Source organism: Eurosta solidaginis, chromosome 5 (assembly GCF_040869045.1).
Source record: "Eurosta solidaginis isolate ZX-2024a chromosome 5, ASM4086904v1, whole genome shotgun sequence".
NCBI lineage: Eukaryota > Metazoa > Arthropoda > Insecta > Diptera > Tephritidae > Eurosta > Eurosta solidaginis.
Window position 1 is genome coordinate 256299756 of NC_090323.1, and position 18813 is coordinate 256318568.

The 18813-nt window shown below is 34.4% G+C and overlaps 1 protein-coding gene and 1 long non-coding RNA gene across 14 annotated transcripts in view; both read left to right on the top strand.

Annotated features, from left to right (window-relative positions):
* The window catches only part of LOC137253296 (phosphatase and actin regulator 1-like), a 763209-nt gene that overhangs the window by 394176 nt on the left and 350220 nt on the right, over positions 1 to 18813 (top strand). For all 12 annotated transcript variants that reach the window (XM_067789966.1, XM_067789968.1, XM_067789969.1 and 9 more), the window contains one exon: positions 5545 to 6120. In XM_067789966.1, the coding sequence (XP_067646067.1) occupies positions 5545 to 6120 (576 nt within the window). The remainder of the gene's footprint in view (positions 1 to 5544; positions 6121 to 18813) is intronic.
* The window catches only part of LOC137253299 (uncharacterized), a 40614-nt gene continuing 33081 nt past the window's right edge, over positions 11281 to 18813 (top strand). The window contains exon 1 of one of the 2 annotated variants that reach the window (XR_010953764.1): positions 11281 to 17466. This is a non-coding gene — a long non-coding RNA (uncharacterized lncRNA). The remainder of the gene's footprint in view (positions 17467 to 18813) is intronic. The other variant, XR_010953765.1, reaches the window with a different exon arrangement.

An 18813-nucleotide genomic window follows, 5' to 3' on the forward strand; every position in this document is an offset into this window, starting at 1 on the left:
AAATCGTACGACGCCGGAATAATAGAAATGGAGTTTAAAAAAACTAAAACACACGCAAATATGGTGCCGTTTTAGTCTCTACAATTCACTTAGATATTTAATGTTGATAGCACCGTAGCACAGAGGTTCGCGTCTTCGCTATTAAGCACAACTCGTTTTGAAGCAAGTTTTTTAACCACTGTCGAGAGTCTTTAATAATTACCACTAGATAGGTCTAACTCTCCTTAAGCGTGTTAAAAAAGTACCACTCAGCTGATTTTCAGCCGTGATTTCCAGTGTTCCTCGTTCCACCGCTCAGCATTGGCTGCTTGTTCAGCAATAATGGGCTTTTCGGCGTCGATGTGAAGTATCGTTGAAATGTCGTAAGGAAGCATACCGTAACAGTTCTAAGTCCGGAGTTCTGGCCAGTCTGGAAGTTGGAAGGTTTTCAAAGTATTTCAGTTTGGATACTGCATATTAAGCGAAATGAATACACTTAGAATTTCCATTTATCTAGGAAATCGCTCATTCTCGCTCAGGTTGGTCTGCGTATTTAAGTATGTATATGAAAAAAGGCCGTTATTTTTAATTTTTAACCTTCGAGCAAAAATATTAATTTATAGTCGCCTATACAGTTATTTTTATGAATTGCATGAAGTATGCGCCACTTTTATGGCGACAATTAACTGCAATTAAAAGCAATTAAGATGGAGATAGTGGACAATAAACTTAAAATAGAATGCATGAACGCTTCTCTTTCAAAACAACTATGTATGTATGTATTATAACTTTGCTAAGAGCTTGTATATAGCTTACCACATGCTAGCTATGCACCGACAGACGGCGCCGTGTACACCAAAGCTCGATAAGCTGGTAGCAGCTTTCATATAATAAAACTTGAAATTTTCGCACACTGGTGGAAGAAAATAATGTCACTAACATCATGACTTTCTGCCCAAATTAAACAAACATTATGGATGCCAGCTTCAAACTCTTTGAAAGCTCACACACGCTGATAAGACAGTGGTGCAAAACTTTGCTGCCATAATGTGTGGACATTATTACACTAGTGGCTAGATCGGTTATTACTACAGGGAAACACAATGAAAGGGGAAATTCCAAAATTACAATTTTTTTGGTAATAGTCTAGTTGAGGAGTCGACTGCTAATACGCTACCAAAAATATCGAGAGAGGTGTCAAACGACGCGTCTTGACATCAGTATTAATAATCCGAAGGCGCAAAATAAACATTTTAACTCGTTCAAAAGATATTAACGAAAAACCGAAAAAAGACCCGCGGGTACCTCCGAAACCGGGGGTGGGATCCATAGTATTTTTGCGCAGAACATCTTTCTGCGTTGGCGGCCTTCGGCCGCGCTTATAAAGAATAACCCTGGGCTACGCCATGCCAAGTCCGGGTGTGTGGTATAACCACGGCTACCGCCATGGTGGTGCAACAACCACATGAAAATCGCCAACTTCAACTGCAAATATCTCCGGACAGAGATAAAATTTTCCGCCTTCGGATTATTGTTCTCGAGATTAATACGCGTCTTTTGACACCTCTCTCGATATTTTTGGTAGCGTATTAGCAGTCGACCCCTCAACTAGACTTTTACCATTTTTTTACTTTTTTTTTTTAATAAATAATCTAAAAATTAAAAATGGGGATTTAAAATTTTGATTTGAGTGCAAAAAAAACTTGGATTCTTGTTTTCTTTCGTGAATTAATCATCAGGAACTTCAAATTGCATCTATTACAGTTTTAATTTAAAAGCATCCTTGATCAAGGTATAGGGAAATCTAGAATGTAAGCGTGTGGTGTAAAGTGCAAGTGTAAGCGTAAGCGTGGTCTTTGTGAGTTGTATGCTATATGAGGAATATTATTAATCATCAGGAACTTCAAATTGCATCTATTACAGTTTTAATTTAAAAGCATCCTTGATCAAGGTATAGGGAAATCTAGAATGTAAGCGTGTGGTGTAAAGTGCAAGTGTAAGCGTAAGCGTGGTCTTTGTGAGTTGTATGCTATATGAGGAATATATATATACATACATGTAGAATGTATTGTGACGAATATTAGCAACACTAAGGGGTACTATCATTTCTAAGCAGATACTGAGCAGTGACTTGTATGCACATAACCATATTAATCATTATGTCTACACATATGTCCATACAAGCAGCGGTGAGCAACGCACAAATACATGCATATATCTGAGATACTACCAAAAGTATGCATTCATTTGCAAGTATCACTCACATATACGGGCGCATGAGGTATGAGAGAAGCTATAAGATCGTGCATCTGTAGTTATAGCTGAGAAATTTATAGCTGATAACTAACTAGTAAATTCTGGAAATAGAAGCGCCTAGAAATATGTCGGCAAAGGAAACCTGACAGTATAAAAACGGAAACAGTTGAGGCACGACAAGTCAGTTTGATTTAAGCACGCTATCTGTCGAGAAATAGAAGTGTTATTTTGAAAGTAGTCTAATAAAAACCATTTTGCATTATCGAATATTGGAGTTATTTATTCAACAGTTTAGTGATTCGAACGTTAGCGGAAGGTTGCAAATAAGCGGAATTGCAGTAAATTCGTTAAAATGAAAGGAAAGGAATTTTATAATCACTGAAGTGTAAAAAAGCTGTCGATTGGTTATATTTTTGCTATCGTTAATAATGTTTATCTATGAGTCATCGATTTGTATCAAAAAAGTATCGATTATTTATCAAAAGTTTATCGATATATTATTAAAAAGTAATCGAAAACTTAAGCTATGGATTTTTTATCAAAATGTTATCGGTTTACTATGGAAAAGCTACCAGCAGCATTTATCGAAAGCTCTTCTATAATTCATCAACAATTTATTGATTTTTGTCGAAAAATTATCGGTTTGTTATTGATATTCACCAATTTGCTGTCGGCGTATTATCTACTTTTAATCGAACGGTTTCTTCTTTATCGGCGTGTTGTCATCCAAATTCGTGTACGCTTTCACTGAAAATGCTTTTGTGATCTACTGTATACATTCTCGCACACACGCACACTCGCACAGACAGCAGTTGTACTGTCGCGGATTGTGAACCTCAACATTATAAAAATAACATAGCTAAACGGAAATTCCTACCTTCTGATATAAAATCTAGACTTTAATTAACTTTTTATTATAATATTATTCTTCCATATTTCACACGCTTTTCATTCACTCAATTAATTGCTCTCTAATTAAATTTTTTACTAATCACTTCGCGGTAGCAGTTGCGGAAACCACACGATGATGTCAGCCTTCAAGGCGGCATACGCTCTTATTTAAGTCCCTTTGAAGTCGGATTGCAATTACCACTTAATTTTATGTTCATGGTAAAAATATTTATCATTTGTTTGCCGTCAGCGACAGGAATCGCGCTCACACCTCGGAGTATCGGGGTTACTGTGCCTATATATATTTCCTTGATGCCGTAATCTTGAGCAGAAGCAAAAAAAAGTATCTAAATGGTGTGGAAAGAAACCGCTGTGGCCAATCAGGGCTTAAAAATTGCACTCAACACCACTTTGCGATGACTAATGCTATCAAAAACCTTAACAAAGATTTAACCACATAAAGCTCATAACGAAGAAATGTTCATTTTTGATTTCTGATGTGCTATAGATGGAAGACTAACAGACATTGCCTCTGTTCCACGGTTAGAAATTTTAGCCAAATTTTACACCGCTCATCAATTTTTAAACCTTTTTTCACCTAGAATCTACTCTGTTCTACTTTTGTTCAGCCTAAAATCTAAACTGAACTGAACAATAAGTCAAAAATCTCAAAACAAATTGAGAACAAAACCAAGAAGATTAAAAAAAAAACTATAAAAATAAACTTATACACACCTCCGGGTTTAAAGCAAAACAAAAATATTCCAAAATCCTAAAATAAAACTTGTCTACACTTCTGGTTTAAAAACAAAGCCCAGAGTTTAAATTTACTGCTGAAATACAAAATTTTCTCTGTGAAAAGTACTGCAAGTCATTGATTCTTTTCCACAAAATTTTGTTTAACGGATGAAATGGTATGATATTATTTGTTATACAGACGTTGTAGCTCAAAGCTGAATGAAATCAAGCTCTTCTGGTTCACTCTATTTGCCTAAAACCAGTCAAAACTACATTTTGGACCAAAATTGACATATTCAATTCATATGTTGAGACTTAACCGTGTGATTAATATCTATGGTTCCTAAGGCATCGGTTATTGGTGTGAAAGTTTTGAAAACGCCTTCATAGACATGTTTATTAGTAGAGGAATTAACTCAACTTCGTTCCCAATATATTTCAGGAATGCTCAGAGAGCTGTCGAGAGAAATCAATACGGAGAGAGCGAAACAAAGAAAATTACAATTTGAGCAAGTAAATTGGAGTCTCTGCGGCGATGGGGTAAATCTTGTTTACAAATAGGCCAGATGTTTACCAATTTACAATGGTTGAACAGAAGGAACTGTTAAAAAGCGGTTTCCTTACATCTCTCTTAAATAATAGGCTGTATATCGAATTTGAAGATAGTGTAGAATATAAATATTAACAAAGAAGACGAAATACAAGATACGCCCCTTTTTTTTATAGAACCAATTATCAATATATTTTTAAGTTCATTTTTGAATATGGGACCTAAGAAGCTGAACAATATTTAAAATAGTAATGTTGATTAAGAAATGGCTTTTCTTTTTGTGATTGGAATTGGGGGCAGCCATTTCATCAAAAAGTAAGATCTATCGAAAGTTCCATCGCTCCAGTTCGATAATGAATAAATATACATAGTTCAGGTTTTACTGATGTTTTTACAGAATTGGCTGCCCACCTCTTCGCAGTGCATCCACTTCTGCTTCTATTAAATACATTTTGCATGTAACCGATTGTTCAATACATAAACCTACTTTGCTTAGAATATGTTGATTTCTAGGAACTATTTTGAGTATGTAATTTATACGACTATCAATTTTAGTCTAACGAAGTACAAGTGCTAGGTTTATCAAAATTTTCATTGATTTTCGATGGGTGTTTCAGATTTTCTTCCGTAAAAAAATTTTTCACACTTTCTATGGAGGAAAATCTAAAATATCCTTCTGAAAAAAAATGTCAGAAATCACCACGAGTTTAAGGGGACCTGTTACTTGACCTTTAACTACGGAGAACTCCAAATAAAAAGTTTGAAGCTTCTGTTTTTCAGGATCAAAATATGTTTTTTTTTTTAAATATAGAAAATAAAAAGAATTTCATTAACCAAATTTCATCAAATTGCCACTTATTTTTCAGATGAGTTGCAAATTGTTTGAAAGTTTTGTCAAAAAATTGGACTTTCTTTTTACATAAATTTTTCTTAGGGGGAAAAAATAAAAAAAAAAAATAATAATACTTGGCAATACGTTCAAACTATTTTTTTTCTCCCCAGTGTACTTATTTCTGTTATTATTTGTTGTATCAGTGTATTTATGGATGTGTTAGTTCTCTACAACAGAAAGTGCATGAGCTTTTACTCACCACATCTCTTGTGTTTTGTTGATTTCTTTCCTATCACAGGCGAGGATTCCTACTACAATACGAATGCCAATACATCAGCCAATATCGCCAATGGCTCAATAATTTCGGCTGCTAATAATAACAACAATAATAGCAATAACAATGGTAGCACATTACAACATTCCATAAATACCACAACAGCTGGAAGTGCTGGTGGGGCGCTTATTAGTCAGCTGCAACAACAACAGCAGCAACAACAGCAACAACAACAACAACAGCAACAACAACAACAACAACAATGTGGAACAGCTGGTGTTCCCACATCAATATCTGTGCAACAATTTAATGCATTGAATAGTGCCAATAATGGTGATGGTGGTGCTCGTGGCAGCGGATGTAATGGTGGTGATAGAGGCGGTGGAGGTGGTCATATTTCCAATAATTCGGGCAGTGGTAGTAATGGACAAGGAGGTGGTGGTAATGGCGGTGGTGATTGTTCACCCATGTCAAATGTGCCACATTCACAGTCGGCGCCACATCAGTTGGGGCAGCCGCCACCGCTTACCCCACTGGCGCAGCATCATCAGGCGTTGGCGCAACAGTTGCAGCAACGATTTGCCATAAGCAATAATAACGGTAAGTAAACACTTATGTACTTTAATATCTATCTAGATAAGTAAGTTGATTGATAAGAGGGGGTCTATTCGTGCCCAAATACATTTAATGGTTATCGTTTCAAAAGAGGTCGATAACCGCTTTAGCATGAACGAGTTTGGTTTGCCGCTCAGGATATTTATAATCAAAGGACATTGCCAAAGACGAAGACTGTGCATAGCTTGATAGCTTCCATATTCCAACTGTAAAACTTAACTTCGAGGCGAACCTTGTTATAAATTTTTTAAAATACCAATTTTAGGCAGAGACAGGTCTCTACTGCGGTATTTCAATGCCAGATAATATGCACCAGAGAAAGTTCTTAAGATATCGTCACAGGCCGAGGGTGAAAAAACACCTAAATGCTGCTTACTGATCGGCGTAATAATCTTTGCCTCCGAGGCTTTATTTCTAAATACTATGCCCTATATATAATCGACACATAGCAGGAGCGATAGATCCGCCTTCCTTGCGTCAGCTCCCCCTGTGGGTTAGGGGTTAGAATATGCCCACGGTAGGTATACCGGTCGTAAAAGGCGACCATTATACCATGGGTACCCAATCCATGAGTAAGGTGTTTTACTCGAAAGGTAGCAGGGTGGACGCGGTGTATCACCCTGTGGGACCCTAGGCAAGGTCTTTATAAAAACTGCTACCGCGGGAGCAGGAGAAGCCACTGTGATCTGGTGCACTGCATCAAACGATGCTTTGTACTCAGGTCTCACCTCCTGTCCTGGGATGGCCCCCTTGTGGCAGCATCGCGGTGGCTGTGGTTTCAAATAGAGTTCACTTATGACACACGCTCTGAGTAGACTTGTTTTCCCTTGGGGCGTGCAAACCCAAGGGAATTCGGTCTCATGCTTGCCACGGCAGTCCCAATTTCATTGAGAAACTGACCCTGAGGGGCAGATGATAGGTTGGTCACATCCCTTAATTTGTGACAAAATGCTGCAAATAAGTTGACGAAAGATGGTGAAAGAACGCATGTCTATCGTCAGCCGAAAAACAATCGATAATTGTACGAGTGAGCCGGTGCTCATCTTGTCTTTTGAGATGTTTGACGCTGCTTTAGACTGCGTAAGCGAATAGGAGGCGTTCGCTGTGTGGATGACCACATCCTATATGTGGTAGATTTGACGTTGTCAAATCACTGCAGTGTGGCGGACTGCAGTGCAAGGATGTTGCTGGGGCAGGTACTCGGTACTTACAGGTCTGTGAGCGGAAAAGGTTGGACACATCCCTTAATTGTGGTAGGAGTTTATTTGGAGGCAAATCGGTGCATAATTGTTGCGTAATTGAGTGGAAATTGGAGCAAAATTAGTAGCAAAAATGGAAGCCACTAGTAGACAATATGGCACACAATGTTTGTCAACGTAGTGTGGCCTCAAGCGATGTCGAGGGGCATTGTTGAGGCGGGCACTCGGCACTCACAGGTCTGTGTGCGGAAAAGGTTGGTCACATCCCTTGATTTAAATTGTGATGGTGTTTTAAGACGGAGCATAATTGGATGCCAAGCTCACTTTGTTTGTCAACGTAGTGCGGCCCTTTAAGCAATATCTAAGCAAAACCAAGCTCCGTCGTTAACAATGTATTTATACATTGTTGTAACACTGCAGGACAGAAAAGGTTGGTCACATTCCTAAATTGCGACAAAAACACAATATCTCAATCTGGTTAACTTGTTAATCAGATATCGAGATATCAAAATCAATGAAAGAGGGACTCTGAGGCAAGCACGGAACTCGCGGTGGAGTTGCCGTGCAACCGGGTGCCATTACCCGAAAATGGAAGAGGAGGATGGATAGTCCTCCTCGGCCAAACTAAGGCTGGTTGACTTGAACACCCCAGCTCACCGATTTGGTACCAACTTGTTGGGCCGAAGATCAACGGACATTGATCTGTGTTTTACACCGGAGGTAAGTCTTCACGACAGGGACTCCCGTAATACACGTTCATTCCTTGCGTCAGCAATCTTGGACATTGGAAGATGAAGTGATGACACATCTCCTCTTTCTTCCCAGACTCTGCAGACGGAGCTTTTTGGTATATTCATCGTCGAAGAATGGGTTCAATAACACGGTGACCTGTGAAGCCTCGTAAGCAATCGCACTGCTGAATTGTTCAGTTATAGTTGAAAGGACTTCATGCACGGCCGTACGGAAATAAAGACTGTGCAATAACCCTGGTTGGTTCGCAAAAGGTTTGCTACCCGAATAGTGTATTCGATTTTATTCCAGAAATGGCACAGCGGTGGTCGCACGTAACTGCCCGAATTTTTTTGTAATTAGTTTCCTTTAATATTGTTGTGCTCCACGACCAAGAATGGGAAGTTGAATTCTAATCACTGTAACACACCCGGCTGTCAACGGGAATTAATCTGGTTATGTACTGTTCTGTAGTAGGCTAGCCGCTCTCTGTACCATAGATCTACGCCCTGAAAGCACTGTGCATGATTTTCGAATGCGTGTCTACTTACCAATTATTGCGTTTCATGTATACTCTACAATACTCTCTCGAGGGACCCTTCTGTTTTGCAAATGGAAATTTATAACTATACTACACTACTCTACTATAGTTCATATCAGACATTGGGTTAGTTTCCAAACCATTAAATACTTGTTATTGTTGTTCTTGTAGGGGTGAGAACAATCCCCGAAGGTTATGGGAGTTCTGCGAACGTAGACTGCTTTTCACGGATATAAATCCGATCTTACAATATGCCTGCCCGGCTAACCCCTCACTATTGCGTTTGCATGCTCGTGGTCAGCTGATTCAAACAAATTGGACTCTCTCAGTCTAAGAGCCTCACTTTTATTGAACTTTATAAAATACCGCTATTGCATTGCATTTCTATGAAAAAAATTTAAGAAGAACTTTATATTTTCTACAAGTTTATAATTTTTGTTTCTTTGCAGGTAAGCCCATTTCATTTTAAAATTGATAACGAAACGAAAGAATAACGAAAGGGTGAGTGCTACTCATAAGATATTTATAAGTTTACCCTTGGTCTTTCGGTAGAGTTGGTAAGCTCGTTGGGAACAAATATTATATTAGCTTCGAAAGAAAATATTTCTATAAAATAACCGCAAATAGTTTGTGATATTGGAAAAGACGCGCGAAAATCTTGTAAGCTGAACTTAAGAACTAGAATGGGTTTCGGGAGATTTTCTAAAAAAAGACTGTGCAAGGTAAATACTTAAAAACCGCCATGGAACTTATTAACTTCCTTAGAGTCGATTTTCTGCAATCACTTCAGGTATAATCTAACTAGATTTGCTTTACGCGCTCCCTAACTTTACTCAAACGAAGGATTCCTTCACATGCAACCAACTTTCCAATCATCAAAAAATCTACTACAAAAATCTATGCAAATTCCTGGTGAGAAACATTGCACTTATTCGAGAGCGTTTCGGAGTTTTACAGAGAAATTCATATGAATTGAATTTGCCATAAAAAATTTTACTCATATTGTATGGCTGCTATCCTCTCCACAAAACTTGCGCATGGTTTATTTGTTTAGCCGTTATTCCTGGAAGTCGTATGTAGCCGCTTTGTGAATTTATTCCTGTATTATGCGTTTATAGACTTGATTATGTATGTGTGCACCCTTCATTGCTTTTCCGTCATAAAATCTACGCATAGCCATCCACAAATATCTACTATTTTGTGGTCCTAAGGGCAGTATGCAGAGCAAGTGAAGAGGGCGAAAATTAATGAAATGAAAGAAAAATGATTTGAAAAAGTTGAAGAAAGAAATGAATGAATGAATGAAGAATTTGCAGTTAAAGGTGTATCTCATGTCAGATTGCATTGTGTATGTACATACAAAAAATTGAAATAAGATGAAAGGCAAAAAGAAAATAAAAACAATAATACAAAAAGCAAATTCATATCAAATAGGTTTAAATAAAAAAGGATAAGAATTAATTTTTAAATTAGGTAAAGTGAAGAGGAAATAAATAATAGGATGTGGCTATTCGTTCGGTAAAACATTGTATTGAATTTGTATTGAAATTAAGAGGCTATCAAATAATTAAATTGAAAATTTACAAAGAGAAATAAAATAAGTTAAATGAGAAAAAAAAAAAAAAAATATAGGTTTAATTATGAAAAAAAATAAATATAAAATGTTATTAGGTAAACTTAGGAAAAAAATAAGTAAAAAAACAAAACTAAGTACAAATTTGAAATCTTAAAAAACTTTTAATAATGTGAATAAATACTTAGAAATAAGTGAATAAATTAATTATTCGGGTTTGCTGATTTTTCGGCGGGTGATAATTGATGTTTGTATGAACAACACGTAAAAAGCATCGATTAATTACGAAATAATTAAAAAGAAAATAGTAGAAAGTTTTAGTATAAATAAACTATAGTTGTGAAATAAATAAAAAGAAAAAAATTTTAGAAGGAAATAAAGAGAAAAAAATTTAAAATTTCAAGGAAACAAACTATTTAAAAGAAAAATTAAAAATACAACCAACAAAAAAAAAAAAAAAAAATTATCTTAAAAAAATAAAAAAGCAAAAAAACAAAGAAGGTAGAATAAGGTAGAATAAGGTAAAACTAAAAAACAACAAAAAAAAAAATTTATTGTATAGACAAATTTTAACTAGAAAAAAGGTACAAAATAATTTGAGTAAACAGTTTTAGAAAATGAAATAAAAGCCAATAAAGAGAAAAAATGAAATAAAAGCCAATAAATAGAAAAAATAAAATAAAATCAAGAAAAGTAAATATAAAATCAAATAAAAAATAATAATGATTTATAAGGTAATATAGAAACGTAAAGAAAAAATTAATGAAAAAAAAAAAACAATAAACTTAAATAAAATTGATTTCAAAAATAGATTAAGAACATAATTAAATCTGAAAAAAAAAAAAAAAACAACAAATAAAAAAAAAAAATAGTAAAAGTAAATAAAATAAATAGAAATAAAATCAAACAAGTAAAATAAAAAGATGAAATAAAAAAAAAAAAATTAATATAAATAAGAACCAATACTAATAAAAAAAATAAAAATAAAACTACTATTTTCATAATTATTGACCGGTGTTAAGCTCATTAATTCTTAAATATATTAAATAAAATTATTAGAAAAATCAAGAAAAAATAACAAAATAAAAAATAATACAAGATAAAAAAAAAAACTGATGCTCAGTTTATATGTTTACATTTTAGTATTTTTAATGCGGTGCTCAATTTCACTTAATATAAAGTAAAAAAAAATAGAAAATTAAAACTAAGTAAAAAATAAAGCAAAGTAAATAATTATTTGAAAGAATAAGAACAAAAACAGACAACTTCAATAAAAAATACGAAAAATTAAGAAGAAATAATACAAAATTAAAAAAGAAATTATTAATAACAGCAAAAGAAAATTAATTAAATTTAAAGAATAAGAACAAAAACTATAATAACCAAAAAATTTAAAAAAATTAGAAATAAAAAATTAAAAAAACAAATTATATACATAATTAATAAACGAATAATAAAATTGAATAAAAATATAAAATTAATAATAAAGTAGCAAAAACAAAAAGGAGAATAACATCAAAAAAAAAAAAAAGGAATAAATGGACAGGAATAAAAAATCCAAAGTAAAAAACATAACATGTGAAATAAAAGAAATGGGAAAGTACAAAAACAAATAAAAAGTAAAGTGAAAAATAAAAATAAAAATTTTTTAAGTTAATATGGGGACTCATGTAACCGTGTAAATGCCTTATAAAGTGTGTAAACGTATAACTTTATCTAGCGCTTAAACGAACTGTCAAATTTTGTATGAATTTGTATAATTTTACGCGCACATTTCATTGTGTAAACGCGGTAAACTCAAAGGAATGCAACCTTGCAGACATTACAGTAGGCATTTTCATCAGAAATCTCCAACATCAGCAAGTCATTTACAAGAATATCTTAGTAAAGACGTTTTAGTTTTGATTTTTCACTTAATCTTGCATTTTTTAATTTGTATAACAATCAAAAAAATTTTTGTTTGGCAATAATACAGCTGATAAACAATCAAGTGCGTTCATATAACAGCGTGTGTAAATGGATATAATTTTACACCTTATAAGTTTATATGCTTTCATGAGTCCCCCTAATGATTAAAAAAGCTTCCAAAAATTATCATAAAATAATATAAAACAAGAATTGAATTAAGTAAATAATAAAAATTAGAAACGCAATGAAATGAAAGAAATTTGTGAAATGGAACTAAATGTTATTTCATTCGTAAGATGGAATGACGAGAGTACAGAACAAAGTAATAAAATTATAAGGAATGCAATAAATTAAAATATGTTTATCGCGGAATAAAATTAAACTGGTATACCATAACAACATTGAAATGTAATGGAATGAAATGTGTTATGTAACGACATTGAGTGGGATGAAGCAAAACGAAATGAAATAAAGTAAAAGTGTTAAAAGTTGACGTGAAATGACTTCAAGTGGAAGCAAAATGCAATTACATTAACAAAAACAAAATGTCAGTCGCAAAAATTCCGAAACCAATTGTAAAGTTCTTTATCAATAAATAAACTCTTGAATATTATTGAGAAACAAATCATCAAGTCGACGTAGACAGTCAACAAAGTAAGATAACAACAAATTAAAACTACGTACTCATATAAATTTTTGTATGTAAGCCAGTGATTTGTCATTCATTGTACTCAATTAAAGTAACCATAAATATGGAAATTGTGATTAAAGTAAGCCAACCCAGAGACAGACAAACTTGGACGCCCACAAAAAAAAAGGCATGAAAAACATTACCCTGCAAAAATCGCGAGTACTCCATGCATGCATGTACGGCGTACTCGCTATAGACCAACCGAGTGCTCCAAAATTAACACAATTCATACAAAAAATATGGTCCAATTAATATTGCAATGTCCTAGGACTGGACCATATACTCCAGCTCCGCATTACATCAGAGTAATCCATGGAGTACCCACAGTCCAATAAACATCGTGCAGTGATTACAATCATTAAAAACGAACAATGATCGGCTTACAATATGTTCGTGTAGAAACATGAGTTGGTCCATTGCTGCATTACAGTGGAGCATAATGGTAAGTACTCCAGTGGACCACATGATCCAACGATTTTTGCAGGGTAATGTAAATAAAAACAAAAAATGTTTGTATGTAGTCATATTTACGACAAAAAAAGGCATAGAAAAAGTTACTAAAGGCAAACATTTCTACATACAGTTGTACATACATCTGTAGCAACAGCGAGTAGCAACGCGCGTCATTTAGCCGACAATTTGTTTATATTCTGCTCACATATTTACATGTTTGTATATTATTATTTTAGTGCTCCATGTTTTTTCCACCTTCCTTTTGTGCACATATTCTTAAAAGCCATTCGGCGTGTTGTACTCGGGTGGGCGGTCAGGTGGTGGCGATATTTTAGTTTAGTAAGGTAGTGCCTTTTATAGCATTTCCCTTATTGAACTCTCACTGAAAAATTTCTCTCTAGAAGCACTCTTACTCACTCGGCTGGCATTGTCGAGCGAATAGTGTTGCCAAATAGATATAATTTTGCAAAACCTTTAGCTTATAACTTTTTAAATAAGAGAGGAAAAATGTGTTTAGACATTTCACTGACAGATTCAAAAAACTTTCAAATCTAATTCAAATAAAATATTTTGTACACTCTGTGAGGTTATGTCTCTTCTCATATGTATGTAACAGAGAACTGCAAAAATCACAATTTTCTTGATTTAATCAAACACTAAAACTTGCATTCACATTCAATCATGCGAATAAACTCATATTGAATAAACTCGTAATTGAATATACTCAGCATCTGTCTTTACAAGACTCTGTTATACTAATAAATAATAATAATATATATGATCTCATTTCACCTTCTAATGAAATCGTAAATTTTTTGCTTTCACACAGAAGTAACTGCTCGATTAGTATGAAGGATGAAATGTTAAGGGAATAAAATGACAATGTTATATGACAGAAAACCCTGGCGGAGCGATACAAGGTGGCAGCATGGTGACATACCTACAAACAAAAAAAATCCATGTACTTGTAAATTCGATGGACAAATGTCAAAATCGTACTGCGCCGGAAGTTGATGTATCAAATCAAATAAAAAAGGTTATAATCAGCTGTTCGATGCGGCCACCTTGTATCGTTCCGCCATGCAGACAATGACATTTACTTTGACAAATGACATTTTTAAGCACTGAACACACCAAAAACTAAGAAACGGAAGGATGCCAACAGAGTTGCATTGTGCTTTTGACTTCATTAGGCATTCGATTAGATACTAATGAAATAATTATAGATTCGAATTTTGTAGGGAAGATTGAGCTCAATAAGCGTCTTAATGTAGAAAACTGCCTTTATTATTCAATAAGCCATCTGTGTGAAAACAGTATTAGCATGATTGCGATCGAAAGACCGTACAGGTTTTGCGTACGATTGTATTGATCAAACGAAGGCAAGCGAAGAATAAAATCAAAGCACGAGAATTAGTATCGTTTAGTTCGGCAAACAAACACAATCGTAAGCAATGTTTATATGAATATTTATATGTAGCTTTCATATTTGCCTTTTCATTCCGATGAATGTAATCACCGTTGAGGCATACGAGCAAACGCCTGAATTGATTATATTCACGCATGCAATAAGTTGGTTGATTTTAAATCACTGTCGATTATGTTCGTTTATGCAAGTTGGATCATTGAACACGATCATGTTGCCGAATGTAATCGAAGGTTGTTGTGTTCGATTTTTGCAGTTCATTGGTATGCACATATGTATATGCTCATTTTTAATGTCCTCATTAAGTGCCGAATAGAACCATATATCCAACCAGAGTTTTATCTTTTTCTTTTTTTAAGGGGCAGACTTTCCACAAAACGTTCTTAAACATATTTGCCGTTCTGGTTGCAGTGTTGGGAAGCGACATAAAAATTAATGGAGCAATTCCTCTTCCTGCTCATTTTATCAGCTTTCACAGTGTAGGACTGCTGCCCTAATTACCCTTGCAGCAATTGTATTAAGTTTGAATTCATTTTGTTTTTAAATCAGCACTCTTAGACTTCGTAGTCATCGCAGTTGATCTATGAAGAGTTTATTTTTCTCATTATCGATCTTAAAACTTTAAGAGATCACTCAAAAGCGGTCGTACAGCGAGTACCTGGATTTTAGTCAACCTGGCTATTAATCACATTTAATTTTAATACACTTTGAGCACTCAGGGTATGTAGAGATAGCTAAGAAGGTGGCATGAACTGTACTTTTGGTTTGAAAGCAATTTATGATTTTGGAAGAACAATTAATGTGTCACATCTTGATAGTGTACCATATAATTAGAGTCTGAAAGGCGAAATTTGCTCCTTACACAATTAGTGAATCATGGCAGGTTTTAGGTAACATCCCCATGAGTTATTACAATGCAATATTCGGGGCCGAAATTCATCTAAGTGACTTTTGGACCGATGCAAAATTGTGGAAATCAGTATTTGGAACTTCCTGATACGTAAAGGTTTGCCTAGAGCCCTACGAAAATGCTATATGAGGGGAAACAATTTAAATAGACCGAAGACACTTCCGGATATTTTGAATATTAGCGCCAAATTGCTGAACGGCCCAATGAGTTAAATACTCTTAACCTGAAACGTGGTTCAGAGGCCGAAACCAACCCAATTTATGGGAAAAAAATTCCTCGAGATGGTCGACGAAACTTCTCGACAAACTGGACACTTGACAGTGCAATATGTTTAAAAAATATTTGACTCGGTGGTGCTCACATCGGTATATTTATGAAACGTATAGAAAATTGGAAAATATTTCCGTTAAAGAAAAAACTGTGAGAACATTACAAAAATAATGAAAAAAAAAAATATGAGAAAAAAATCAAATCATCAAAGCAACTTGTAGAACAATGAAAGTTTCGGGAAAAGAAAAATTTAATAAGGAAGGCTAAGTTCGGGTGTAACCGAACATTACATACTCAGCTGAGAGCTTTGGAGACAAATGTTGGAGTTGAATGTTGACATAATTTACTTTTATATTAAATTTTTTGTTAAAATTTCACTTTTAAATTATTTTTTTAAGTGGGCGTGTTCGTCATCCGATTTTGCAAATTTTTATTTAGAATACATATAGTAATAGGAGTAACGTTTCTGCCAAATTTAAATCACCTTCTTTTGTAAGTGGGCGGTGCCAAGCCCATTGCCCAAAATTTTACTATTTTTCTATTCTGCGTCATAAGGGCAACCCACCTACCAAGTTTCATCGCTCTATCCGTCTTTGGTAATGAATTATTGCACTTTTTCGGTTTTTCTAAATTTTCCATATCGAAAAAGTGGGCGTGGTTATGCGAACAAAATTAATATACTCTGTGAGCTCTGCTCAGCTGAGTATAAAAAGAGAAAAGGAATAAGTTAATTTAAAATGTAATAATCAAAGCTTTGTTAAAGCTAACATCCGAACAAAGTACCTGTGATACAACAAATAATTTCTTCCTTTTATTGAGCCCACCAAGAAAGGTTTTTGCAGCTTTAGTTTTCATTGGAGGTGGCTACAATAACCCGGCTATAGAGGTGGGCACTAAATTTTCAAACTGTTTAAGAGTCATGTACTTGGAGCTTTGAACAAAATGCCATATTGCATTAGACCACAGTTTAGTTGTCTATGACATTGAAATATAACATATATATTTTTTAAATATATCCCGAGGCAGCTAATGGTGATCTTCCACAATTTTCAAATTCGTAATTTTATGCTTCAACAAAGCCAGCAAACGTTTTCCTTCACAGTGGCAACTCTATGCTGTTGCGGCCTTTGGCTTTTCCGCGAGAATATTGCGATTAAATCCAAAAAAACGTCAAATACATTCTCATGCCCAGAATGCGCACACAATTTGTTTTTGTCGATTTAATTTGCTTTTGCTTGTGTTGTTTTTGCATTTGCTCATTTATGGCAGAATTTGACGATATGCCTATGTATGTGGTAGAACACTTGGACTTGTGTGCTCTCAATGCGCCCGCGACCACTGACGATTGGGTCACTCACATAAAAAAAAAATTGAAATTCAGTAGATATTCGAAATACTTAGAAGATATACCGACACAGTAGAAGCAACGGTAGCAACAGCAGCAGAAGCAACACGATAGCGGCGTTAAAAAAAAACGCGACACATGCTATGCAAAAAAAATATACAAATAGATAAAATGTGTAAAATTAGATGACCAAATGATTATAATTAATTGAATTATATTCCATAATTTGGTTTGGTGCTAAAAAGTTGATTTTTTAAGGCTGAAAAAAAAGAAACAAGCGACGGCGGTGAGTGGTTGCATATCGAAGTTGAAATATTTAGTGTGATACAAAATTCTGCTGCGCTCTCTCAGCCCTCGAAACGCACCAACCAAGAGAATAATGTGAAAAGTGATGAAAATAAAAAAATGTGAAAATTTGCATGGAGTTTTGATATATGAGGAAAAGGAAGACTGAGTGTGAAAATTTTACGGAAGCTGAAAGGAAGTTGCCTTTAATATTGTTTGAGCAAAATTAAAGCAAATTTTTTACTTCGAAAATCTAGAAAATAAAATTTTTAATAAATAGTATGTGCATGTGAAAATTAGTAACAAAAGTGCATTAAAAAGTTATGCATCAGAAATGAGAAAAAAACTTCGAAGTGTCAAAAAATTAGTGAAACAAATATCCAAAATTCAGTTACTGCACTTAAATAATTACAAAGACCGGAAATGATTAAGCGCAAAGCAATTATATCAAAAATTGTATACCTTAAAATTATCTCAGCCTTCGTAGAAGTGAGAAAAATTCAACAATGATTAAAGCAGCTTTGCAAGCGCTGCTGTACTTAGCAAATGTTGTTGTTGTTGTTTCAAAAGGGAATAAAAAAGTGTATAGCAACAATTGGAAAACAGAAAAAAAAAAATTTTAGTAAAAAAAAATTCGATAAAGAAACTGAAATAAAAAAGGAAAACATTGAAGAAAGACGAAGAATAAGCAAGAAGAAAAATATTTCGAAAACAAACCGACCATAAGGCTTAGTGAAGAAACAAAACAAAAGATTAAAAAAAATGAAAAAGATGAAAGAAATTTTTTCAATAATAATTTTTTTTAATATAATATTTTTATTTTAAATAAAACTAGCAGACGTTGTTCTGCTCTAATTTTATTATATTTGTCTTAGTCGCTTTCTCCCTCTTTTTTTTCTCTTCTCTCTAGTTCTTCTTATTCTTCTTCATCCCTTATTCCCAGTCCCAGTCCCATTCCTAGTCCCAGTCCGAGTCTCAGTCCAAGTCCCGTCCCAGTAGGTTCCTGGTCCATTTTCCGGCAAAAAATAAAAATTAATGGAAGGCGTGAAGCCTCCGATTTTAGGTTGGGCTTCTCTTCCAATTTGCGGTTTGATCCTTTTATTGTTTTCCCTACAAATTGGCGGTCAACAATTAACTGAATCCTACTTAGGTATATATTATAGTACTGAGGATGCCCAGCTGTAGGAAACCATTGCAAGAACAGCTAGTGTAACAACTGGTGAGGCGCGCCTTAAGGTGTTCGCGATTCTTCAAATTCTTATTTATCAGTTGCTCTGGGTCTTATTTTTTTATCTTCAATACAATATTCTGTAATGTGCTGCTCCACGTGAATATTGTGATTGCTGGT